The 27967-nt window shown below is 37.2% G+C and overlaps 1 protein-coding gene across 1 annotated transcript; it reads left to right on the top strand.

The window, feature by feature from the left end:
* The first annotated feature begins 68 nt into the window (after positions 1 to 68).
* Positions 69 to 27593, top strand: LOC124555691 (coatomer subunit zeta-1). The gene is made up of 6 exons (XM_047129693.1): positions 69 to 154; positions 246 to 302; positions 6523 to 6768; positions 9131 to 9264; positions 26875 to 26965; positions 27251 to 27593. The coding sequence occupies exons 2-6, from the start codon at positions 285 to 287 to the stop codon at positions 27296 to 27298; spliced, it is 537 nt and encodes a 178-aa protein (XP_046985649.1). The 5' UTR covers positions 69 to 154; positions 246 to 284; the 3' UTR covers positions 27299 to 27593.
* The last annotated feature ends 374 nt before the right edge of the window (positions 27594 to 27967 follow it).

Here is a 27967-nt window from a genome sequence, read left to right as displayed (position 1 = left end):
GATATAACTAACTATCTATACAAATGTACCTCTTTGGATTTGTCAAAGCGCTTGACGTTGACAATGTAAATCGTTGCTTTTTTGTGGACAAATGTGTTGTAGTTGGAAGAAATCTAATATAAGCTACAAGTAAACATACTTTTATGTTGGGAAGGTGCTAGCAGTTCAGCGTTGTCTGGTTTTTACGTTAAGTGTAGTTCGTTACTCATTATATAACACTGTTGGCGTCTTGTTGCTTTCTGTAGCGAACACGACTGACGTGGAACTTTGGGTGATAGAACACCATGGATTGTTCGTACATGGTATGTTTACCTATTTTTTTAAAGTATTTATCAGAATTTTGCAGATGCCGCGTGTATGTGAAATCATATTGTTTATTTTCATCTGTGACGTTACTTATTTACATACGCACGACCAGTAGGATTTACTGTGAATGTCGTGCCCTGTTAATTTGTTTGATGCAAAAGAATCCTTTTCATTTGGCGTTTAATTTGTTGTTTCCAAGTACGAACAAAGCATTGTAATTCATTATATATAACTAACAGCGGATCTTCCGTATTTGTGAGGTTATATACGGTAGCAGCTGTTTTTCGTGATATTTTTGGAGCATGGTATGTAATTGCTGTTCTTCACTTGAGCTGAAATTACAGGAAGCTTGCCATGATATAAAGAAATAAATAAAATACATGTATTTTTAGTAGACCAATTACATGTACAGCCAGTTGCAGGAAATTGTACTAAAATTGTGATTTTCATAGGTTTGCTGTGTTTACTGTACCCTCGCTATACGTACAAAAATTTGTGTTGATGACAAAATCTAAACAGGGAGACTGGCAAACCAGCAGTGATGCCATAGTTATAACATTCACAACTGGTTGTGAAAGACATTGAACACTTTGGATCACTCTTTACAATGCACTGCCAACTTGCATGAGGAAGTTGGGAGAGGGGAACAGATTTTAGAGCAGAGCTAAGAACATTTCTAGTTGAGTAGTGTTTCTACACTGTAAATGAATGTGTTTGTAAGTACTAGACCCTCGTTTACAGTTGAGTACTTTTTAAGCTTTTACCAGATGTTGTGTGTGTCTTTGCACAATAATGTTTCTGGTGTTATTTTTTTCTTTTGCAAATGAAGTACATTAAAACTCCTCAGGGTAGGGACTCAGTTGCAAGAGCTGGACATAATGTGGGAGGTGTCCGTGTGTGTATACTTTTCAGAAGTGTAATATTACAGTGCCATATTCTAGTTATGTCATTGATTGTACTTCTAGTGCATGCTGTTTGATCCTTGTAGGCACTTTCCTTTCATAACCGTGTACTGAGTAAGGTGCTAAGTCATATTAATGCACTGGACTCTCATTCAGGATTGAGGGGATTCTTACATCATCTGGCTTCCTGGGCTAAATTATGTTTCATATTGGACCCCCCACCCCTGCCTCCCTGCTTCTGAAATCATGGTTGTGGTGACAGACTGATCCGTAGTGCAGCATGAGATCTTGGTTAAGTTGGAAGGTGGCAGTTCGGTTGTGAGTGGCAAATCCATTGAATTTGAGAGTAGCAAATATGATTGCGGTGATAAACTGACTGGAAAAATGAAAGGGGGATGTGTAACTTTTAGTGCATCCTGGATTGGGTTTTTGTCTGAATTTGCTGAAGTTAACACTACCATTACCTAGGTAATTTTTGTTACATGTAGTACCAACAGGTTTATTTTATTCTGATCTCACTGAAAAGACTTAGAACTGCTTATACATAATTTTTTGTATACCAGGTAAATATTAAATTATTATAAGGACAAATTCACTTTGTACAATTTTCTCCCTGCACTGTTAATAATTAATTTCAGTCCACTAAATGGAGCAAACAGAATTTGCTGTCTCATTCTGAGACATATTTTTCACGCAACACTGTCCCCTTGCGGTGTTTTACACAGATGTGTTTGCGGCACTGAAAGCAGGTAACAGCTGATTTTTCCAACTTGTTGTACTTGAACTTTTTAGGTGCAGCTTCTTGGTAGAATATCTGGCACCATCCACATGTTCCTAGCTCTGCTGTTTATGGCACAGGTTCCATAGTGCAGCAAGGTGCCATTGTGTGGTGCTTTCCATTGCCATTGTTACTGGCTTCTGAGGGTCAACGGAAGCATCAAGAGTCCACCCATGCTTTTACCCTGTGTTCATAGATGATGTATTTGATGGTGCCCTCTGGTGGTGGATGTGGACATGCTGAGTTTAATGTGTAGTATTGGGTTCATTTGAGTTTGGGTTGTCATGCTAACATGGTTTTGAGTTTAGGTAGTTGGTGCGATAATGTGGATGTCTTTCCAGTGCGTTATTAAGGGCGTTTCTGTGTTTGGCTTTTTTGTTATGTCTAATTAGTTTGATGTGTGGAAAGAAGTAAAAAATTTTTTTTTCCTTTTTTAAAGGTATTGATATGACAGGGAAGTTCATGACTGTGTCATTGTGTTCTGAGATGGGCGATGATACGGTGTCTGTCATAAAGTTTCTGCAGATGTTCGGTCTTATTGCTGAATATGTTAGATGTCAAGTTTGTGGCAACAACATAGTTTGAGGAGAGTGCCTGCAGCTCAGATCAGGGACATGTGTGTGTTGTGTTTTAAGTGGGGGGGGGGAGCTAATTGTTATTGCTGGAGGCATTTGTTGGTAAGTAATTTTTGTTTTGGTTTTATTGCATAGTAATTGTAATATTTTGTGTGTTGTATATTTATGGTAGGCCGGTTGTGTTTTAATTTATGTTGTGAATATGGGGTATTTGAGTTGTTGGGGTTTTGGTTCAACTTTCCAGAGTTGTAGGTGTTGATTTTTTGGTGTCAGTAGCTACGGTTGAGTTATCTAGAGCAAGGGCAATGTCAGAGTTCACTTTTTGGGGTAGTAGGTGTTGGTTTTCTGATATGGATAGCTGCGGTTGAGCTATAGAGGCCAAGGGAAATGTCAGATTCCTTTGGTTTTGTTGTAGTGGAATGCTGTAAATAAATTTTTTTTATATATATATAATTTGTTTTGGGATGGTGGGGTGTTTTTCTTTCTTGTATATTTAGCTTGTCCCTACCCTAAACTCCCCTTTGCATACACTGGAAGTAGGCATTTCCACCATATTGATGTCATGGGTCAAATCAGACAGGTGGAATCAGATGCTTCTGTAATGCCGCCTCTGAAGCCTGTACAAATTTCAGGCCCGTTTGTGTACATGAGGCCTTATTATTCAAGACCAAAGTTACCGAGAAAAATTCTATTGTGATTCATTAAATTCTTTTTCCAATTTGGAAAGTTTAGATGAAAGTTGAATATGTATTTATTGCTGCTGCATCAGTGTGTGTGTGTGTGTGTAGAAGACAGATGTGAACCATCTTCTTGTTCTCTCTTCATGCTGTAATGTCTTGTCATGTAGTCTATGGTGTCCACACTTCCCTTTTTGGTGTTATAAAAGAAAAAGATTAGTCTTCACTAATCACCCCAGTGATAAGTCAAAAACATCAACAGCAGTCACTTTGCTTTCTCACCTGTGGTAACACTGCGACCTGATTGATTGATGGATATTATTGATCTCTTTACAATATCCATTGGTCCATTTAGATGCTGTTCATTTCCAGACTTTCCTGTATGGACGTCCATGCTGACCACGTATCTAGTTTCGGAATCGGACAGCATTCTAATTAAAATGCCACATTTTTCAGTTTTTTTAGAAGTACTTTGAATGGGCAGTGACCATGGAACAAAGACATATTCACTGTAGCATGTTGACCCAGGATTCTCTTGTATTCCCTGTAGCATGTTGACCCGGGATTCTCTTGTATTCTTATCATCAGGCCTCAACATTTTACTCAGTTCAAAAAATCTGGTTGGGCTCATTGATCCTTAATACACTTGGCGGGCCTGAAGCATAGACCATAAATCTTGGACAGGTATCTTATCATCATGATTTGAACCCATGATTAGGAAGTGCCAAATATAACAAAATAACTCATTTCATCAGTGTGTTGAATATCTGGTCGAGAAGCCTCTTACAGAGACTTAGTTTTTCTTTGTTGTCTTAGCCTCGTTCTGCCCCGCACTATATTTTGGGAAATACGGAAGCGTCCGATCTAACCCGTCGGCTTTGACCCATGACGTCACAAATATAGCGGAAACGACAATTCCAATATGGCGGATATAGAAACGTTGCATACGTATCACAAAGACGAAAACACATAGAAAAACAACACACACAAAGGTTTCACAAGAACAATCTGCTAACATTGATAGCAAAGAAAGATAATAATAAACAAGTGGTACTCAAGGCCAGGCAGGGGGGGCTGCGCCCCCCTCCCCCCCCCCCCCCCACCCCCACCCCCACCCCCCCCACCCCACCCCCCGCCAAAAAAAAAACTCCCAACCTAACCTCGTATTCAGGGCTACGCTACAGATCAATGTGTAGGTCAATCAAAAGATAAGAAAAAGAAACAAATAAAAAAATAGAAAAAAACAATATTGATTCATTAGACATAACGAGTAGCGACAAAACATATAGACCATAAAGATTGAACAATCTAATGGCAAACTGATAAAAGCCTCATAGACGACGTTAAAACAAGGTAACGTCAACGAGGCAACATCTACAAACACGCCACACTCACAAACCAAACTCTGCGCCGTAATGACGTCACACACCACAACACCCTTACGTCACGGGTCAAAGCCGACGCGTGAGATCGGATGTTTCTGTTGACCCGTATTTTGTACAGAACACTGATATTATCGAAATTGCTCTATAACATACTCACATCCACTTTTGGCAATGAATTTATAAAAGTTGCTATTAGCATCTGGTAGGTTGGGTTGAACATCATCTTCATTCTCAGGCAGTGTATCTCCATACCATCATCCACTTCATTTTCATCTACATCTGATTCATTCAAGACTTCAAGCACTCCTTCAATAGAACTATAGCGTAAACATTGTCTATTCATGTCACTTGTTCAACAGTACCAGAAACAATGAAAATAAAAAAACGGTTTCTTAAAAATATGTTTGAAGACGACAGTGCAAAAGATCATTTAATTTTAAATATTTAAATTTATCTAATACCACATACTCCACAATGACCTGAAATCTATCCCTAGTGTTACTGATGGGTGGGAGGCTTCTAAGGCGTATGAGAATAAAATCAGATAAATGAATTTTAATTAACAAATTCTAAAAGCACTCAGTTGTAAATGCAGTAATGGATAACAAGCTTTGATTTCAAGTTCATTTATCAAAGGACGTTGATACAACGTGTAATTATTAAGTCAGTGGGCCTATAAAGCCCCTTCCTTGGTAGTGCCAGGATTAATGCTAGCGTGGTTCCTTTGAGAAGACCACGAATGACTTCTTGCCATCTCGTCACCTGACATTGTAGCGCATGACATAAGAAAAGTATGTAATTGGATCGGATACCGACAGAGGATCACTCTAGCGAAGATATGGGTTGCAAATGTGCAGGTCCATTGAGAAAGCAACTTTGACAAAGAGCAGATTATTATTATGCAGAGCCTGTGAAAGGGTATCTTGTTAGCGACAAAGCTTGCCGAATGTTAACGTGCTGCTGCCGTGAGCATTTATGGAAAGAGTAAGCCAATGAAACTAATGCTCATCACAAAACATGGGGTTCGGAGGCTTGTTTGCTCTGTAAAGTGGAAAAGATGGTGATTTGTGGCATCTCTGCTGAAAGATCACAATGCTGGTGCACACGCAAGTGTTTTGGAGCACACTGTTCATATACATCATTGATCATGGAGCTCTGCAGCAGACCACCCCTATGTGATCACATATTGACACAACAACATCGTCATTTAAGGTTGCAGTGACCACGGGGCCACCAGGATTTAATTGTTAATCAATGGAAGTGTCGGCTCTTTGGGTGAATCACATTTTGCATCACGAGGGCGATGGTTGTACGCACAGTCACTCATCGAGGTGAACAGCAGCTCGAAATGTGCAATGCGCCGTGGGTGCATGCTGGTGGAAGCAGTATTATGCTGTGGGAGACATTCTCCTGCGCTTGCATGGGACCTATGGTAGTAATTGAAGTCACTGACACACAGCTGCGAACCACCTGCATCCCTTTATGCTTGATGTTTTCCCTGATAGTGATGTCATCTTTCATTGCTATAATTTTCTCTATCTTGGAGCCAGAACTGTGTTTGCTATAGTGCTTTGAGGAACATTATAGTGAACTCGCCTTGATGTCTTGGTGATCTATTTCGCTTGATGTACGCAAATCAGTGGCCCATTATTTGAGTGAATTACATAATATGTGTGTAGACATCTAATGCCACATACCTCCACAAACCTACCAGATCCCTGATACGCAGAATCAGTGATGTATTTTGTTCGAAACATGGACAAACAAGCTATTGAGCAGGTGGTTGTAATGTTTTGGCTCATCAGTGTATGTACATATTATTCCAATGTGTTATTTACCTTCTAATTATAATTTTTTTTGTTTTCATATTTGTATTAATTGACACTTCTGATTTTTTAGGAACCGAGCCTGTACACTGTGAAAGGCATTGCAATACTTGACAATGATGGAAATAGGATCCTTGCAAAATACTATGACAAAAATATATTTCCATCTGCGAAAGAGCAAAAAACTTTTGAAAAAAATCTTTTCACCAAAACGCACAGGGCTAATGCAGAAATTATAATGTTGGATGGTTTGACATGTGTGTACAGGTCAAACGTTGATCTTTTTTTCTATGTAATGGGCAGTTCCCAAGAGAATGAGGTGAGTATAACAGGTTGTTTGGTACAGTTCTTCATATATTTCTAAGACAAGTTGATATTACCATATCCTCAGTCCTCTTGCCAATTGTAAGGAAGTGATATAACCAGAGAGACCAGTATAATTTCATGCTTACTAAAATTAACTTTAACTTTGTAAACTGAATTTTACAAGATAAAGAAAATGAGTAATGCTGTTTTATTACTCTGGAAACAAAGAAGCTATGTACAATGTCTTTTCTTTCGGATGTGGAACAAAGTCTTTTGCACTTATTAGTATGAAAGAAGCAAATGCAGCATATGAATCAATGGAAGATACTTTCAAGTCTTACATGCCTCAGTATAAAATGGGAAACCCAGTGGATATCGTTGTAACTCCGTGAGCGGGCTGTAATTATGTAGAAGTGTGTTGCATGAGAAACGTTGAAGAATTCTTGGAATCATTTCAGGCAATTTTTCACCATCGTCACACTTGTTTTTACAAGAGCTTTCCATGAAAAGTTGGCCTTCTGAGTTCCACTACTCTCTCTTCACCTCAAGTCATTAAGCCCTAACTTTGGTTCCATCCTTAAAAACACACAGATAAGCCATTGTATCCGGTTGGGCACTGTTTTATCTCTAATCAAGGTTAATTTCGGTCCATGTTTTGTTGCAAACTTTTCACTTCCTATTCTCATTTATTAGATTATGTTGTTTATAATCACTTCAATTACAAGTTTGTTTTTGTGGGAACTGTGTGTCTCCGGTTTTACTCTATACCTACCCAACAAAACTCAATAACCAGTAATTAATTTTATTACTTATCTATTGTGATGTCTTTCAGCAGCTTTGATCTATCATCAGGTAACAATTAAAATAATTTCTGTTGCCTTCCCTAGAGCACTGCTACTGAACTACTGACAAAATGTTCACTTTATTGAGCAATTCCTCCAAAATGCCTCAATTTGTAAGAATTAACATGTAATGACCAGCTACAATATTTTTTTAAAATTCTTTCAACATAGTCATGGATGCAGCAGATTTTTTACACTATTTAATTTTATACAAAACTGTTTCAGAATCAAAGTAGATTGAGCATACAACCATTGGCAAGATTATGCACAGTTAAAAGTGGTGAATTAACATACAGAGTGTAATAAAAAAAAAAAAATCATGAAGTAAGACCATACAAATGGAATGAAAACATTAAGAAATAAAAGTATATTACAACTTGAAATATAAAAGAATTGAATCATTTCTCGCTTACAGATATTGTGTTTCACATTTTGTGTGACTTTACTCAATCATTACTTTATTTTTGAATGGAGAAGAGGTTGCTGCAGACAGGTTTTTCTTGCTTGTTGTGGCCAGTGCATAGTCTGAAAAGCACACAGTGAATTGAAACTAGAAAAGCTTCAGTCCGTGTTCACATCTTGTCTGCCAATGCCACAGGCATTGAATTTCCATGATCGGTGTATCTGTAGGACTTTCTTTGAGAAAGTTATATAGAGTCCAAGTCCATTTATGTTGGAACCATGTAAACAGGGTACTTTTGTACGTATAGTTTGCAGAGATACCGAACCTGCTGATACCACCAGTTCGTTGATGCATCATACTGTGAAATTGGCAGACAAAAACAACTTACAAAAATCAAATATGTGTAAAATACCTATCATAACAAGAATATAGTTGTTATCATAAAATCATGTTCATTGACTTCGACAACTTGCAACCAAACTCAGCTTCCTATCTGACCCATGCCTTGAGCAACACTACATATCAGTCCGTCAAAAACACATTCCAAATAATAGTATAGAAGCAAAAAAATTGTCAGTTTTGTGTGTTATTGTTTGTGAGTGGCTTAAAATTATGTGGTCTGCAGATTGAGAAAGATATTTGCTTGCTGCAACAGATATTTGCTTGCTGCAACACTATAGGAGTTCCTTTGTGTCTGATGTATTGGTGTGCACCATCAGCTGTTTCATTTCATAAAAACATTGCAGTTTGTGAGCCTTCTGCTGACAGATGAGCTACAGTGTTGCTGGACTCTCTATGGCCAACTTGATTTTACGAATATTTTAGTTGCAACAGGGTGAGAGATACAGCAAATTGGCTTCAACAGGGCTGCAGTTTATTCCTTAATTGACCTCTCCAAAACTGAGCTAGTTGTCTGCCTGTTAATGCATTCTTTATTTTGTGTAACCTGAAACCATAAGACACCTAAAAACATGACTTGAGTAAAATTCTGTTTTGTATCATACTTAAATGCATTTTCTGAGTTTCCTTATATATTTGATTACAATTACAAGTACTTTTGTATTTCAGTGTACTAACCTTATGCTTTTTTTATCATACACACTGATTCTTGATTTCTTGAATCATTTCAGTTAATTCTTGTGAGTGTACTGAATTGCCTGTATGACGCTGTCAGTCAGATCCTTAGAAAAAATGTGGAAAAACGAGTTGTCCTGGAAAACTTGGATATAGTAATGCTGGCTCTGGATGAAATTTGTGATGGAGGGTAAATATTATTAGAAATATTAGTCTTTAACTTTGTTTCCAGTTCCAGTAATGTTCTGTTTTGACTTTTAAAGATGGTGTTTGAGGTCTAGCATAGTTTTATTTCCCCTGTATGGTGTTGGGGCGCTTTGTCTGGAAATATTGTGATGGTGTGTTCAGAATAATATGAAGTTTCGATACCTTTTATGAAACAGTAGGGTATGACATCCAGTGCCGTATTGTATCTGCAGTGCTTATAGTAAAAAACATTTCGTTCTTGAAATTTGGCCCATAACAAGCAGTTGCCCCTATCACAAAACATAAACCCAACTTCGTTGTAACTGCTTAATTTTATTGGTTCTAATATCTGCCATCTGATATTTGCTTGGGGAGCAATTGACAGGTGATGGGGATTCCTTCAAAACATGAATACACCTGGCATACTCGCAAAACCTCCCACAAACAACTATTTAAGCAACGCTGCATGCTAAAAACTTCCCACTACATTTCCTCCATTAAAAAGTTTATCACTAGCAATCATTCAGAATTCGGAAAGAAAAGTCCAGTAGGTGAATTAACAAACACAGTGTTAGGACAAAAAATGACTCTCACTTTTACTTATGTAATCATAATTTGGTGTAGAAAGGGGGAAATTGTGCTGCCAAGAATATATTTGTCTTCCTAATTAATTTATTAAGATAAGACCCCCCCTCTCTCTCTCTCTCTCTCTCTCTCTCTCTCTCTCTCGCTCTCTCTCTCTCTCATATATATATATATATATATATATATATATATATATATATAAAAATCACACACACACACACACACACACACAAAACTTCGAAATTATTTGTAGAATAGTTAAATGACGGAAGAAAGCCTTGTGCTGCGTGTGGGAGATGCAACAGAATAGTTAAAGGGGGAAAGGTAGCTGACAACTAAGCCATAGGTGGAAAACAATGTGCTGAAAGAAATATTAGCAACTGTGACAGATAGAAGCTGGAAGATGAGAATATCTATGTGGTCTGAAAACACAGAGGATGAGAAAAATGTGCTTGAAGGAGGACCTGACGAAAGTTAGTCATTGAAATAGCTATAGCAGAGAAAAGAATCGATTATTATGGGAAGCTACAACATGGTCAATTTGATGAGGTATGAACATTAACACAATATTGAATAGGAGCAATAAAAAAAAACTTGAAATGGAGACAAGACTCCAAGAATTCTACTTATGAATTGAATATGAAATAAAGCTGGAAATATTGTATTTTAATGCAATTATTTTTTGTTCAAAAGTCATCTGGCATAGGGAGTGGAATTAATACATAGTGAACCATTCTTATGCTTAATTTGAATATCACATAGGAAAAAGTCATATGAAGAAAAGTTGGAAAAATTAGAGAAGTTAGAATCAATGATAGATATCTAGGTACAGAGTGATTAATCAGTACATAGAATCATAATTTGTGACCTTTTTGTACACAAAATATTAGTCGTCTAGGGGGGTGAGTGTTACTTCATTTATGATTGAAAAGTAGATGATGTGAAGAAAAATAAACTTTTATGAATAATCTTGTCATGTGGAACATCTGCAAACAAATCAAAATCTTTTTGAAAATGATTGGGAAGGTAGATAATTGAATTTAAGCATTATAAGCAAGAACTGATCAAAATTTTGGTAACAATACTCTTTTTTCATGTGATGATGGTACTGAGAAGACTCTAAGTAAAAAGTTTAAGTTGCCTGGATAGATCAGTCAGTATGAGCATTATCCATAAAATTCAGGGTTTCAGGGTCAAGTCCCCATCCAGCACACAGTTTTATTGGGAAGTTTCAGAAATGGTGTGCACTCAACTGCAGTGTGAAAGTTTCACTAAGCAAGCAACATAAAGAGCTGTACAGGAAGTGGTTGCCTTGTATAGAGTAAGCAGGGCGGATGTCAGAGTGATGACCAAAAGAATGGACAGCAGGGGAGAAATATAGGAATGTTGCACTAGGAGAAAGGTCTCACCAGGTACAGCTGAAGTAGTTGGCTGTTGTGCATTAGGTTAGAGGGGAGTAAGCTTGGTAAGGCAGGATAAAAAAAAGCTAAAGCTGCCCACAACTCAGTGCTGTACTCGACATGATCCTGTTGGAGTAGATATGCCCTGACTTTCCTCTTACCTTTAAACTGAAATAGCCAGCCCGAAGAGACCTACAGTGTAACATAGACTCTGTTTCAGAGTGCAGCTGGGCATTTTGTACATTAAATGATCATTACAAGAAGTGAAAGAATCAATCACACAGTCATAGAAAAAATCAAAAGTTGTACTAGGGATTGAATCCAGGAGGAAAAAATATGTGGATCCAGTGGGGATCAAATGCTAGATTTTTTGAGTTGCAGTCTGGTACGTACATACTGAGCCACCAGCAAGTAACAGAATAAAACTAGATCACCAATAGACGAGAATCCAGATGCTTGTGGTGAGTGAAAAGAATTCTGCCATTACAATCATTCTGGCCACTAGTAACAGCTGCGACATCATTTATCATACCTGCTGCAGTGTTGTATATAGGCATGACCACCAACCAGCTGTTATTCATATGAATGGCTGCCACCAAACTGTGGCCAAAGGAATGTTTTGACTTGTCAGTGACAAAACATGCTACACAGCATACCATGCCAATCAGAAATGTCATCTTCACACCCCATGCCATATGATTTCCCTCCGGCAACCCTGACAACAGCTTCTGAAAAGTGCTCATAATAAATTTTCCATCCTTGTTTAGCCCATAGTACTGCTGCACTGTGCCTAGCATGAAAGGAGGAATGAATAGTACTATACTCCAATATATACATAAATATGATAAAGATTGTATTATATCTTGGTGCTGATTGTGTTGTCAGTATTTAACACACACAACTGCAATGTAAATTCTGCATTCACATGTAAGTTAATTAATAAAATGGTACGGCAATTACATGCAGCAAGCAGGCAAAGAATCGTTAGGAATTGAAAAGTTTGCTAATATTGAATTTACACTCTTGCTCTTGCTAAAGTAAAACGTTTGAGTGGGCCATCCACACTCTTACCTGACAGGCTATTTTGGTAATGTCAGTTGTAAGAAATCATAAGAATTAAACAGCTGATTTGTATAGCTAATGACATAGCAAGATAATTTCATTTAGATAGTGGACGAAATAATATATTAATTTGTAACATAACAATGTTGATATATCAGCTGCAAGAATGAGGTGAAACTTAATTTTCATAGAAAAGTCTTATGTTTGCAGGTGAAAATATGCATAACACACACTAACTAAATTAACCTCAAGTTTTAATTTTCTGTCTTTGTCACATGTTGGGGTTTTCATTACCGATGTATGTAGTTTTTTGGGCTTTTTATGCTAACGAGGGGATGCCACAATGTTGGGATCACGGATTTACTTCAAACTTTGTACACCTTCAGTAGGCCATTACTGCAACATAATTTGCAACTAGTAAGGTGCAATACTCTGGCAATTCCAAGAAAATTGCAAGAGAAGTTTTACTCATCTATTATATATAGCTGATGTGAAGGGGCTTTTCGTAAGAAGATGTGGTGGTCAACCAGTTAGCGTTCATGGTTTGCATGTGGTACGTGGCCGACGCAACGGTTCTAATCCCACCTACCACTTACTTTTTTTAATCTATATTTTTTTTGTCATTGCTCACATTATTTAATTTTTGGCACATGAGAGGTAATATAATGAAAACACACATGCATTTTCATGAAGTTGTTGTGAATTTCATAATATTTGACTATTTGCTATTTGTAATTCATTTTTTGAGGACGATGGATGGGCTCAGAGAGCCCAAGTCAAACCTTGATAAATAATGATATGAATGACGTTATTCACAATCAGTAATATGATAAGTCACAATGTGCCAGACCACAAGAGTAATGTACAATTTGTCAGGTGTGCTCTCAATATCACATGTTGTGGGATGGTATTTGTCATAGACACATGGAAAACATAAATTGAAACTTCATGCAAATAGAAATGGTAATTTTTTTGTTATATTACCTCTCAAATGTTATATAAATTAAATAATGTGACCAGTGATGGAAAAAAATATAGATTAAAAATGGAAGTGATAGCAGGGATTCGAACGATTGTGTCACTCGGAAACCACTTGCAAATAGCAAATGCTAACTGCTTGACCACCACGACTCATTACGACCAGCCCTCCCTTGCACAGATACATTAGTTACATAATAGATGCATAAAACTTCTCTTGCACATTATGTTGATTTAATGGCCCACTAAAGGTGTAAAAAGCTTTAAATAAACCTGTGATCACAATGTTGTGGTCTCCCCTTGTAAGATTAGTAAATTCATCTGAAACACAGTTTCTTGGTTTCAGTGATGAACTGATACAAATTACTTCATTTAATATATGGACTTGTGATACTGGAAACACTCATTAAAGTTACTCACTTTGTGTGGACAGCTCTACCGTAAATAAATAAATTTAATAATGAGTGCAGGCAGATCATGGCATTTCTAAAATCCTGTTGGACACTTTGTTGAAGTAAACAGAAAACAATCTAAAATGAATTTGTCACCCTCCAGCTTAACCTAGACTATGGGCTACACTACAGATCAGTTTTTCAACCCAAGATAGATTGAAATTTCATTTACCTGGGCTTCACTAACTCATAACCCAAACTGTTGTCTTCCATCCTAACCTAGACCTCCAGTTACACTACAATCAGACCTCAGGCTACACTACAGATCAGCCTATCGCCACATTCTTGCTGCTGCCTTTGAGTCAAAAACATTAATAATATTTGTTCATATATTGTTGTAATGTACTGTGTGTATACAGCAGTAAGAGCCTATATATGGCCAAAGGAAAAAGTGAAGGGCTCTCCACACATCATCAGTAATTTGTTTATAGTAGCATAAAGATGTATCTAGTTAACATCCATTAATGGCTACTACAAAATATTCTCCCGTTGGCTGTATCCAAGTTCATATGAAAACACGTCACCTACATAAACTCTAAACTGCGAATAGGTGCTGCATGTGGAAAGCTCCTTGTAAAGTTTAGCCCTTCTGATTTGTGTTTCATTTATCAAAATGTGTGCTAGTGTAAAGGCTCAGTTGTGGCAAAAAAAAAATATAACTCTTATTTAGTTTCATAGCTGCAGAGATGATTATAGAGTGAATGAGTTATTATTGGGACAGAGCAATGTTCATTGCTATTGAGGAATGTCATTGAAGATGATTGTTGACACAATTCATTAGTTTGAAAATACGGAGTCCAAATAATTGACTTCCCTGTGATGTGCATTTGTTTATGCAGAGCCAGAAATTTTACTAATAACATGCAGTTAAGTAGTGAATGATAATGAAGGTAAGATTGATATGATCCAGTCAAATAAAACTGCTTCTGTCCTCTTGCTGTGCCAGGAAGTAGTTCAGACGAGTTACTAATAGTTTTAATGTGTCTGTGAAAGATTCTTCTGTGTGTGTCATAATTAAATTTTTGAAATGTGTGATACAGAAGCAGTCAACACAGAATTTTTTTCCTCATAAATGCAAATACTGGATAAATCACATTGTACCAGTATTTATACACTAGATCTTTCTAAGATTAGTAAATTGGTCATCTAATGTAGGAAACATATTAATTATCTGCTCTTATACCATGCCCCATCACAGTTTATTGGCAGAGATATTAATTGTAGCCTCTGCACTTTTGTCTAATGAACTTCCGTCTCTTACGTGGGCTTGTGAAGAGAATGTGAGGAAACTTGGGTCGTTATTGGGCTACTACTCAGGTTGATCTGCAGTAATGGTTTTCATTATTATTTTTTAATTTTTTGAGAAGTTAAATAAATCTAATATTCTCTATTTAACATTTCATGCAGTTATATGATGAACAGCTGTTACATTTGTATCTGTAGATATCTGGAAAGTGTGGCATTGTGTGGATGATTGAAGATAGTATTTAAAGACTTCAGTCCCACAACTGCTAACTAAAAGTACAATTCAGACTATTAGTACAGCTTTTGCTGTAGTTCAAAATACTCGGTTTAATGTGAAATGTGTAATATAACAAAATGACTGAACGTTTCAGAGCCAGCATTGTTATAATTCACTTATACAACTCTTACGTGAATGATTGGGCAAGTTATTAATTCAGGAAAGAAATAATGTGTACTATTCTGTGACCATTTTGCTCGTAAAATAAAAATTGTGATAAAGATCACTGCTGAAAAATTCCATATGGCACGTTTTGGCTACAGCGATTATTGCATTTGTCATTTGGTCAAGGCAGTAACCGAAATGTGACGTACATAAGTATTACTAATCCTCAAATCATTCATATAAACATTAGTAAACTGATTTGTGCCTGTTCCATTAAGAAAAAACTGCATGTATGTAAGAAAAGATAATGCAACATAAGTTATGTTGTTGTAAAGCGTCGTTCTGATATATACTGGGACCTTATTCGGAGTGGTTTTTATCTGTTCTACTATCTTAGTTGCATTCTTAAATTTTCAGATAACATGGGTAAAATATTAAATGTGTTGAAAAAGATGACTGTAGTTAATTTCACTTAAAGTTGAATTTCTGTGTATTGCTGATTAATAAAGCCATTGGCACATCTGATTCCAGAAAAATAACATTCTAATCTTGTGCATTATATTTTGATACAGTATATAATGTTTAGCAGGTGCAACAAGTTTGTAGAAACCTTACTTGCACCTGGCTCCACAGAAGTTGTTTTTATTTCTTTAATTACATTTTTGTTTTTGTCATTCTCATACTTACCTTAAATACACACACCAGTGTATAACTGTACCTTATAAGTACAGTGAACTAGCTTTTCAGTTTTCTCAAAAATATAATGTGAGTACATCTCCCACTTGGAATGGAATAATTTTAAGTTTCAAAGGAATCCCAGTTCCAGAGTACTGTACAAAACATCTGACAGTTGTTACAAAATTAGCTCTGTTGAGATTAGACTTCAAAGTGTTGTTACTCAATAGTCTTATGTAAGGAAATAATGTAATTTTTAGTTTCCGTGACATGGCACTCCTAATATGATACTGTCACTAGGAAACTGTATGTGAAGTAAACTGTCCAATTTCGATTGTGAATTTGCTAAGTGAAGTAACATTTAATCACTTGAGAGCTGGAAAACCCATTTCGATATCAAAGTTCTGTAAAAGTCACATTTGCAGTTGGTAAACAAAACCCCCAATTTACGAAAATCCTGTGAATATCTTCATTAAGTAAGCCAAGCATGTCACATTGCCCAAAGAGAACTAAAAAGGAAACAAGCTCGCTCTCAACTTTGGGAATGTTGCAGTGTGAAGAGTTCCAGGACATAAACATAAGTTCACATCATCATACAACTGCAGATTTCAAACTTTTCTCTTCCTTTAGACCTTACACCAGTGGGAAGTAACCTACTTTATTCCAGCTGGTTGGAGTCAGAACCATAATGGTGGACACTGCAGCTCGCTCACATTTCACAAAATAAAACATATAACTATGCAAATTTCCTTAACATCACAGAACACACACGTTGAAACACGTCCTTTGACACAAAGGAAGGTAAAGTCAGCAAATAGTTGTATTGGGAAAATTAGAACATAGGTACTTGAGTTACAGTGGAAATAAATTTATTGAGAAACATTTGATGAAGTCAGTGAAAATAAAATTACCATATAAATTATTTGAACTGCTTTCAGAGTCTTTGCAGAGGGAAGGCTTTATGGTGATGCGAAACTGTAGTGTTGTCTGTGCCTGATGGATAATGCTGTTCTGAGTCAACAACAGATCAGTGGTGGTTCTGAAGTTGTAGCAGGTCCATTAACATTACATCCTCTTGATTTGTGTATAATCTGTTTAATGGCAGTAGCGTTCGTCCATCAACTCTGATGAATAGGCCGGTCAGAAGAAACTAGTCTTGTAGTTAATTAATGTCGGTATTTAAGCCACAACAAATATTTCTGCTATGACAAAATTCTTATTGGCAAGTTCACAGATTAGAAAGTGTGTGGAATCATATCAACTAGCAAAATATGAATATGAAGTTTGTCTGTCTTTGCCAGATGGGTGACCTCCGCCAACTTGCGGTCTGGCTGTCAACATTCACGGTTTTGTTTGCATGAAAATATTGCTATAAGCGCTTTCACTGTCTTAATCCATTTAAAATGTGCAAACAACAACTTGGCTATATACCTGGGAAGCACACCACTAATTTATCACACAAAGAAAACCTGAAGGATCACATATCATCTTGCAAATAAAAATTATAAAACTCATGCTGTTCAATTCGTACCAGCGAATTCAGCTTAGTGAAGCAGTAATCCCAACTTTCTTGTGTATATGTTGTCAGTATAGCCCGTAGCATTTCAAAGAGCTCGCACCATTTGAATCATTCTAATACATTCTTCATGCAGTACAGTCCATACAGTATATGAAAGTTGTGTGTTCTGCAATATATGGCATACTTTATATTCTGACATGGCACAGACCCGCTACTATCTCTGCGTTCAGGCAAACTCGCATGCACCGACAATGTTTGATTCTCTATAACTGTATCGCTCTTTCTGTCAATCTTGTATAGCAGTTCATTATAGTTGTTACATTCAGTCAAGTTATCCCAAAGATTTACAAGAACATTAAAATATTGATGCCCAAAAATAAAACATAACAGTGATTTATTATTTATTTATTTATTGTATTTCATACATGAATGGTTCTTTAATCACAAAAATAACATACTAATAATAAATACTCAGCATAACATAATAAAAGAGTGATGCACAGTTATACCTTTTACTTTAGAATAAAACACATGAACTAGCACAGATGTGTGTAGTGTTCCCGTATTACAGTGATGTGGGAAGAGAAAAAAGTAATACTACTCAGAATTTGCAATGTTTCCTCACAGTGCATATCAAACATGCGAATCTCATGAGATTTTATTGTGTCCTGAGATTCATACGTTGATGGTTTGAATTTAAAGACATGCTGTGTGATGCATTGTGCGTTGGGTAGAACAAATAAAAGAATAGCATGTGGAAGTCAAATTGCACGATTCATTATGTTACTTAAGAACTTTGAATGCTCGTTACAGCTTTTTAACGGGGGTGGGGGTGGAATACAAAAACCAAAATTCAAATGTTGGTATGTTGACCTATCGATACTTCTGTACTACTGTATAAAGACAATTTGTAGTTTAACATTCTTACCAAAAATCTCAAATGTTCTAGACTTATTTATTTCAAACAATGGAAAATCAGGACTGATTTATTTCAAATTTTTTACACGATACTCTAATACATTTTCTGATAGACATGGGCTGCATATTGCTTTAATATATGTGGTACACAAATGTATATATACATATAAAACACATGAGGGAAGTGTTAGCAAAATGCTCAAAAAGTTCTTGACCGATTTTGTTCAAATTTTTGCACAATATTGTAATAAACACTCAAGTTGACATAGGCTACATACACTGCCAGAAAAAAATTAGTACACCCTTTTAGAGGTTTCAGATTCACTAGAGATTTAGTGTTGCAGCAGTATGTATCGAGTACATGAAATGATTACATTTACAGATCAATAGCACCTGTGGTTCTGTGGTACCGGGTATTGACCCATGCTGAAACACCCACATTAATACACGGTGTAGCCTCTGCAGGCGGCAATGCAGGTACTGACTTGGGCATCCAGTCGCTCATACAGATGGTGAATACTATCCTGGGATACATTGTGGCACACCTGCTTGACCTTTTAACAGAGTTCTGTAAGAGTTGTTGGTTGACGAGTCGCACAAGTCAACTCTCATCCTTTCATATCCCATACATGCTCAATTGGAGACAAGTCTGGAGATAGTGCTGGCCAGGGAAGTTGCTGCATGTCTTGCAGAGCACCTTGAGTTTCACGGGCAGTATGTGGGCAAATGTTATCATGTAGGAACAACACATCACCTTCTTGTTGCAAGACCAGGTTTAACAACATTCTGCACATGCCGAGTGCTGGTTAGCTTCCCCTCCAGAAACACTAAAGGTGAATGAGAGTTGTAGCTTATCGCACCCCAGACCATAAGGCCTGAGGTGGAGACATTGTGTCTTGGACAAATGCACTCTACGAGAGAGCACTTACCAGGTCTACATCGTACACACAAACAACCATCACTTTTGTGCGGGCGGAATCTGCTTTCACCACTAAAGACCACAGCGTGCCAGTCCACATTCCAAGTCATTGTCTGAGGGCACCAGTCAAGCCAAGCACATCGATGCTGTGGCGTGAGCTGAAGATGGGCTAGAGGTGTGCGTGCCTGTAGTCATACTGCTAATATCTGGTATGCAACAGTTTGTGTTCACGTGTACCAAACGTGGTGGCACAGTGGTTAGGACACTGGATTCGCATTCTGGAGGATGATGGTGCACATCCGAACATCCTGATTTAGGTTTTCAGTGATTCGCCTGAATTGTTTGGACTAACACTAGAATGGTTCCTTCAAAAGGGCATGGCCGATTTCCTTCCCCATCCTTCCCTAATCCAAACTTGTGCTCAGTCTCTAATGGCCTCGTTGTCAGTGAGATGTTAAACACTAGTCTCCTCCTCCTCGTGTTGACATATCTGGGCTCGCAAGCCCAGTTACCTGTGCTGTGGTAGTTGTGCGATCTACCACTGCTGCCCTTGCAATAAGATGACCCTGAAAGGCATCTGTGCTGCATGGACATCCCAGAACCTCGTCTACAGGTATGAGAATGTTCATGTGATCACTGATACCAGCATCATTGCCCAACTGATGCAGCATATCCAATTTGTGTGACAATTGACTGAAAGGACCATTCTGCCACATAGAAGGCCATAATTTGACCTCTTTCAAACTGTCAGTTGGCCGTAGGTAACATGAGTGTGTCTCTGGCATGGTTGCCTGCTTGCTTCACACGTCCGCACCACACTGAGCCTTCTGGCTGTGAGCATTCCTTATTAAAGGGTAGATACAGATGGCACTCTCATAGCTATGCCACTACACTACCTGTTGGTGGATGATGTTGAAACCAAACCATTATCAGTACATTCATGATCCCCCACATGGCATGTGCCATTGTCAGATTAAAATCAGTGCTGTCTTTCCATGTGTACCAATTACTGACTTACCTGTAGCATTGGACACCTAATCACCCTCAAAATAATTCCCTTAGCACTCCACACGTTTCTACCAGTGGTGCCGCCATCGTTGGAAGCATGCCAAAAAAACCTGTTTCAGACTGTAGTTTTGCTCAGCTTTCATTGTTGTCATAATGTTCTCTTGTCTGACATTGTGTTCCTTCCAATGGCCTCTTGAGTTTGGGGAACAGCTAGAAGTTTCAGGGGGCCGTATCAGGAGTGTAAGGAGCCTGTTGAAGCACAGGAATCTGATTTTTCATCAGAAAAGTCGAACAAAGTGTGAGGGATGTGCTGGAGCATTGTTGTGATGGAGGTGCCAGTTTCCTGTTGACCGCAAGTGTGTCGTTTTGCACCATACAGCATCATGTAAATGACAAAACATCCCTGTAGTATTCTTTGGTGGTTGGCTCTGTGGTGTGTAAGCAAGGTGTACCAAACTGCAGGTTGGCTCTGTGGTGTGTACACATGGTATACCAAACTGCAGGAGTCAAAGAAAGCAGTCAGCATGACTTGGACGTTGCTGTGCACTTGACAGGCCTTCTTTGGTCTTAGTGACAAGGAATGCTTCCATTGTGATGACTGGGATTTGATTTCCAGGTCATACTCATACGCCCGGGACTTGTCACCAGTGATTATGGTGTTGACGAAGTGTGAGTCACTGTTTGTAGAGTCCAGCATGTCCTGTGATACGTCAGCACAAAGTTGTTTCTGCTCAGCCATCAGCACTTTCTTCACAAATTTTCCCGGCACTCTTGTGTGATACCCATAGCACCATCACCGAAAGCTGTAAGCTGCTTGCCACAACTGACACTGTTGGCATGCAGGAAAAAATTCACTCAAGCGCATGAAAGTTGAAGGTTGGTTCATGCAAGTGCGCTAGATTCAGATCCATCATATGTTCGCAAAAATAATTAGATACTTTTCTAACAGACCTCGTATATGTGTATTTGAAAATTTTACATGATGTGCTAGTAAACATTTGGACTGACATAGGCTGTATATTTTTTTAAATATCAATTTGATATGTAAAGAGGAAACATAGGTAAGCAAAAATCTCAAAAGTTCTTGACCAATTTAATTCAGATGTTTACGTGATGCTGTAATATAAATTCAGATGGACATAGGATACATATTTCTTTAATTTATGTGATATATAAATGTAAATATGGTACACAAAGGTGAAAAGTTAGCAGAAAAATCAAAAAGTTCTTAACGGATTTACTTGAAATTATTGTGTGATACTCTAATAAACATTTGGACAGACATAGTATATATATATATATATATATATATATATATATATATATATATATATATATATATATATATATATATATATATATATATATAGGGGGGGGGGGGGGGGAGGGAATGTCGTCAGTAAAAAATCTCAAATTTGTTGGCTGATTTATTTCATATTTTTAAATGATATTCTAATAAACTTTTGGATGAGCATAGGCTATATATTTTTAAAATATTTATGTCATATGTAACGGAGAAAAATATTAGCAAAAATCTTGAAAAGTTGTTGACTGTTTTACTTCAAATTTTTGTAGTTTACTCTATGTATAGTTTTTTAAACAATAATGAACAGATTTTCTGTGCATGCATATAGATTGCTGCCTAACTACAAATGGCTGCCATGAAGTGTCACGAGGACACGAAAAGAAAATAATTTTTTATTCTGCTTTACCTCGGCTTATTACATTGCATGTTGACACAAGGTTCAGAAACAGAAACAAGTAAATAATCCTGGATCACACACATAACATTGTAATTTTTTTTTCCTAACTACGTATAAAATGGCAGACGTTGTAGATAGGAATCTGCAGGTGTGCTGAAGTTCTGTCCTCAGTGACCAGAGTTCTACCTGGAAGTAATATAGAGATCACTGATGGGTAATAATTGTGTGAGCTTTTTAAGCCCTTCCATCTGAAGCAGCAAATGGTGCTTTATGTTGAACTGCTAATACATCAAATGACATTTTTTTAGACTACAGTAAGCAGGTTCAGCTGGATGTAGAGTGCAGTAATTATGCAGAGCTAAAGGGGTTTGTGCTAGACAGACTAGCATGAACAGAATCAAGTCCTTGCACCAAGGACGACAGCAATACCAACACCAGCAACAACAGCAATTACTAGTACTGCTGCTGCTGGTGGTGGTGCTGCATAACTTCTGGAGCACATTTTGACATGATCCCTCTGGAATTTTCTCCTTCATAAATAATAATTGTAATCGCAAAGTACAAGTCATTAATTTTATTTCATCACACACTCAGTATATTTGCAGTTTAGGTCAAAGCATCAGCTGGTATTTCAGATCCCGAGTGTGAAGGGATTTAGATTTTTCACCATTTTAGTAGCAAAGATGATGCAGTCAAATCACTCTTGCATAATTCAGCTAGTTGATACCAGTTATGTCCACTGATCTCATTTATTTGAGTTGATTTTAAAATTTCAGTCTCAAACAAATGAGTTTGAGCAAAAGTTTGTGTAATTTTTCCCCTGTATTGTTATCAGGAAGAGTGAGATAGAATGATAGTGTAAATTTATAAATTTGTGCTGAGTGATATTGATCTTCACAATCAGTTTAGTTGAGAAAGGGGAACTAAAGCTGTCCTGGAGATAAAAATAAATTGTACTCCACTCAAGATGTAGTGCAGTTTGTGGAGAGGAGTACATATAAATGAATTTTTCACACAGTGAGAATCTGTCTAATTGTGGCAATAAAAGCTCTGTGTTTATTGATATCAGCTTCGTCTAGGTTTTAAATGTATGAAACCAAGAAAACAAATAAGCTTTCCTGTTTGTGTAGACATGCAGCTAATAATTGCTACCATGCATTCTGTAAGTAGTGTTCTGTCTGCGCTTTCAGCTTAGGATGTGAATTAGCTTAAGATTCAAAAATAATGAAATGATTGCATGGTAGCATAAAATGGGGGAGTATCGTTTTAAGTGTATTGCAAATAAAGAAAATGCCGCATGTGGTTTGCTTTATTGGTAAAGCATCATAAATGGTGATTTTTTTAATGTGTGAAGATAACTAATCTTCCCCCTTTCCCCCTCCCCACTCCTGTAATTTGAAACTAGGGCATTCTTTTATACCTCTGAAAACTTGAGGAATTTGTTTTTGCTCTTAAAAATGGCTAAAATATTCCAAGCTTTCAAAATAGTAAGAAAGGAACCATACAGTACTTGTTTCAGAAATCTCAGACATTAGTCACACACAACTTGAAAATTGATATTATGATGCGCTGGCACATGGTCTGCTTAAAGATCACTTGCTACATGTCTCCAGTTCCCTGGTAATGGCAGTAGGCACTGTACCACAAGGGGAAACAAGTAATAAAGTAATGCATGAGGACACAGGATGTCTGTGACATACCCTTGCTGCATCAGAGTTCCCAAAATCACTACTAGCCATGACCGGAAGTCATACCCGATGGCTTCCCACTCCATTACTGAAGGAGTAACACCATTGTGCCTCTTCAAAACTTTGGAAGGATTGGACCTCTCCCCAGGTCCCAGCCATACTTGTTGATGATGGTGATCTGGGGTACTATAGAACTGCGATACATCGGTGAACACAATGTGATAGTATTCATCAACAGTCCATGCTTCCTGGTTACACCACTCTAAATGCAGCTGTTTATCTTGTGTTAATGGCAGCCTAAGCTTGAGATGGTAATTCTCTAGTCCGGCTGCCGCTAGTCTCTGACCAATAGTGTAGGATGGCACACTTTGTTCAGCTTTCCCCATAAATCTAGTGTGAAGAATATAATTCTCACTTCCTGAGTTGCATATTGTTGATTCCCCTGGGGAAGGGCAGTATATCCTTGCTAATACAGTGCTGTAAAGATCACAATGTAACACATTAAAAACAAATAATGTCTCTTTAGTACCTGCACCAAAATATCAAACGGTGATCAGTTGGGTAGAATATGAGATCAGAAGATATCACCAGGCTCAGTAACTTATATTTGAAAGGAACTATACAGAAAACTTTCCTAAGTTAGCAGTGTTCATTAGTTGTAATTTTAATTATCCTGTTTGGTGATGATCCTTATATATAATGAGGCCATTGCAATACTCTCTCTTCTGCCAGTTTTTCCAATCATATTTCATTCTTGCCTTGGGGAAAACCTAGTCAGAGAGAGAGTTTCCATTGATTAAGTGAGCTTCTGGGACATAATTTTGTGGAAATTTCGCCTGCCTGTGTTGAATATTAGGGAGGTCGTGAAATAAGAACAGTGAAGAGCTGTTAATGTTGTTCACCATTTTAATTGATAAAATTCTTACACTTTGCATGTAACTAGCTTTTGTACTTAAACTGTGATTTGAAATAAGTTTTCCTTGTTCCAAGGGTTTTGGAATTTCAATAATGCGATGTATAGATGATGAAAATTTTGAACTGATTTTAGACAAACAAAAAAATCTCTCCTCCTCCTCCTCAGCCGATTTATAATATGCACTGAAGTTAATATGTTGTATGAAGCAGTTCCCTGTGAATGCTGACATGGTTGTTCATAGTGGTATGCAAATGAGATTAACTGCTGCTTCAAAATGCCTTCTCATTATCATCACAATTGCTCCATGGGCCCAAACTTCACCAACAGCCTCCTTACAATGCAAAATTGTAAGCTTTTTTAAAAGTCTATTGAATAAATGCATAATGTCACACCTGTATTTATTGTGTTATACATTGTACAGATTCATGTCTGTTTGCTAAAGGGCACTGGTTGTATAAATTTGTGCTGTGTCATTATGACCAATCATCATCTGAAACATGCTGCAGCGGATGACCTAAAATTAGAGGCACATAGTTTTTCACACTTATTCTATATCATATTTTTAAAGCAGGTTGAGTGTGGTGATAGTGGTTATATTTAGGACACACATTTGGGAGGAACAAGATTCAAATCCTTGTGTGCTTATTCTTATTAAAGGAAGAAGTAGCAGTTGCAGTGCTTGTAGAACATTTCAGCATTCCGAGTGTAGAGTATAAAAACTTTCTTACTTAAAAATTTGTTAATCATGTGTCTCTTCAATGAAAATACCCACAAACAGCACTGAAGAAATTTTTCCAACAGTGTATGCTTTGTTTACTTTCTAGAACTTCTTGTTGAAACTTATATCTAGTATCCATTTTGAATCTGTTTCTTGCTTCAAAGAATCATCATCAGCACTCTTATCTTTCATTTATTTTTATTATAATGCAACTGTTAACACTAGTGCCAAAAATGATTATAATCTTACTCGCAGTTCCATTATTTTACATGACAGAAGAGGTACAATTTTTCTCTAGCTAAAGAGTAAAATTCACCAAAGACTGCTAAAGTCAGAAAAAATAATCAACAAACTTCGGAATTTGGCACAATTAACATGCAAAATTGAAACTCATTCATTTGTTGTGTGAAAAGTGTGTTTGTAGAACAGCTAGCAGTATTATGGTTTCGATTGATGTAATGTGCAGTGTTAAATTGTGTTGGAAAATAAGTAGCAAACTGCTGTTTCATCAGTGCTTTGTAACAGAGGGCCAAAGTTGTGGAATTCTTTCTCAAGATAGGAGGAAATCCGTGTACATATTTCTTGACATTATCCAGTTAAGGGCCTTGGAAATTGTAGAGACCTTAAAATACTACCAACAGAACCCTCTAAGAGTATTGTATGGTGCTCTAGGTTTATGTGTAGAAGTGGCCCCTTTGTGTGGAGAAGTATGTCACCAACAGAGACTGCTAGAAGATTTTACTAAGAAACTTCTCAACGTCCCAAGAGAGACAATCCAAATATGGCACTGGCACTCTTACTCTGGAAGACATACCTACCCATTGTACCTGGAGGTATGACTTCAAAACTACAGCTGCTTGATGTCATAAACATACCATTCGAAGATAGTCCCCATAAACAGGACTCCGGTTGGCTGTGAAATTATGCACTCACTCCATATGGCAAGTTTAAAGAGCCCTCAGTTAGCCTTGTGTGTGAGTGGTTTCTCTCTCCATCACATTCTACTATCAGAAGGGTCAATGAGTGTCATATCCAGTGCCATGGAAGGTAGTCAGGACAAAAAGTGACAGAAATGCTGATAACAATGAAACAAATACCACTAGCATGAAGTTAAGTGACATCAGTGAAGGATAATTGGAAGACTGGTATTTCTGTGTAACTTATTGGCATTGCTATATAAAAGAATGTGATTAAGAGCGACTAAATTGTGAACTGTATTTGAAAATGGATGATGTGACAGATTTTTTCCTGCTGAGGTGCTCTCTTCCCCCACTCGAAATTAAATATGCAGCTTATATTTGGGCCAATGCAGTAATTTAACATTTTTTTATGTTAATACAACAGTCAGATGGAAGTTTTCATGCTATTATTTTAAGAGCAGCTTCATTTAAATGTTGACATATTTGATGACTGATTTATTTATGTATATTGTTTCAATCTGTACAGGATTATTATGGAAGCAGATCCATCTGCCCTTGTTTCAAGAGTTGCTTTGAGAGTGGATGACATTCCTCTTGGTGATCAGACTGTCTCTCAGGTAATTCTGAATTTTCAATTAAGTTATAAATTACCTTTCTTCTTTATGAGGCAGTGTAAGTGTCAGACAAAGTGGTGTCACTGCCAACTTGCAGGTTCAGTACCATCAGTCGCTTTGAATTTCTGTTGCCATTTCTGGCTGGTTATTGACACATAATTAGCTCTGATGGAGATTTATTCATTGTTCATGTATAAGAATTGCATACACGGTTGTCTATAATTTTGAGCTATAAATCTGAAGACATATTTCCACTTGTTAAACTGTGCTTTGTATCACTTCTTACAGGTCTTCCAGTCAGCGAAAGAACAGTTCAAATGGCCCATTCTAAAATGATGGAGGCTGACATAGGCTGGCAGAGCCAGTATGAAAAGTGATTAGAGGGAAATTGAAAGTGTACAGGCAGTGGGATTGTGCATTAAAGGATTGACAGTCTATGAAAAGTATATGTTTGTAGAAGTGAGATGGACTTGCTGCAGTGAACAAACATTTGGTGTTTTGTGGATGAAATGTGTAATGTTGAAAGTGTTGGTGCCTTGTAATTGGAGTGACTTGTTGCTCATGTACACTTTTTTTCTGAACAGCCATTCCCTTCCCTGAAAGGTCCTTATTAAATAGACATTACTTCAAACATATTTTTTATAGATGTTATCCTCCCCTTGGCCCTCTCACTCAGTGTTTTACTCCAGTTAAGTTTGCAACATTTTATGTTGCATTCATTGTATACCATTCATGTTTTGTTTAATGCCCAGATGTTATGAAGCAATCCCATTGGATAGCTGTAACATTTTATTGTGTGTTTTATGGCATACACCATCCACATTTTCAGTACTTTGGCTACGGCTGCTTTTTTGTGTAATCATATGAGTCAGCTGCATTATACTTGCTTTCAAGACAGAGTATGTGATGTTCATTTTGATGTGAAATAACTAGTAGTACACAACAGTATTACAGTGCAATGTGAAGCAGCATAGAAGAATTAATCAGATGAAACACATTGAAAAA

This window comes from Schistocerca americana, chromosome X, assembly GCF_021461395.2.
Source record: "Schistocerca americana isolate TAMUIC-IGC-003095 chromosome X, iqSchAmer2.1, whole genome shotgun sequence".
NCBI classification, from domain to species: domain Eukaryota; kingdom Metazoa; phylum Arthropoda; class Insecta; order Orthoptera; family Acrididae; genus Schistocerca; species Schistocerca americana.
Note: the sequence above shows the minus strand (reverse complement) of the source record. Positions and strands in the feature narration are given on the sequence as shown.

What these genes read in the sequence shown, in the direction of transcription:
- LOC124555691 (XM_047129693.1), top strand. An exon ending in GATGAAATTTGTGATGGAGG is followed by an intron (nt 9,265 to 26,874) that starts GTAAATATTATT and finishes CAATCTGTACAG; the next exon opens with GATTATTATGGAAGCAGATC. An exon ending in GTGATCAGACTGTCTCTCAG is followed by an intron (nt 26,966 to 27,250) that starts GTAATTCTGAAT and finishes CACTTCTTACAG; the next exon opens with GTCTTCCAGTCAGCGAAAGA.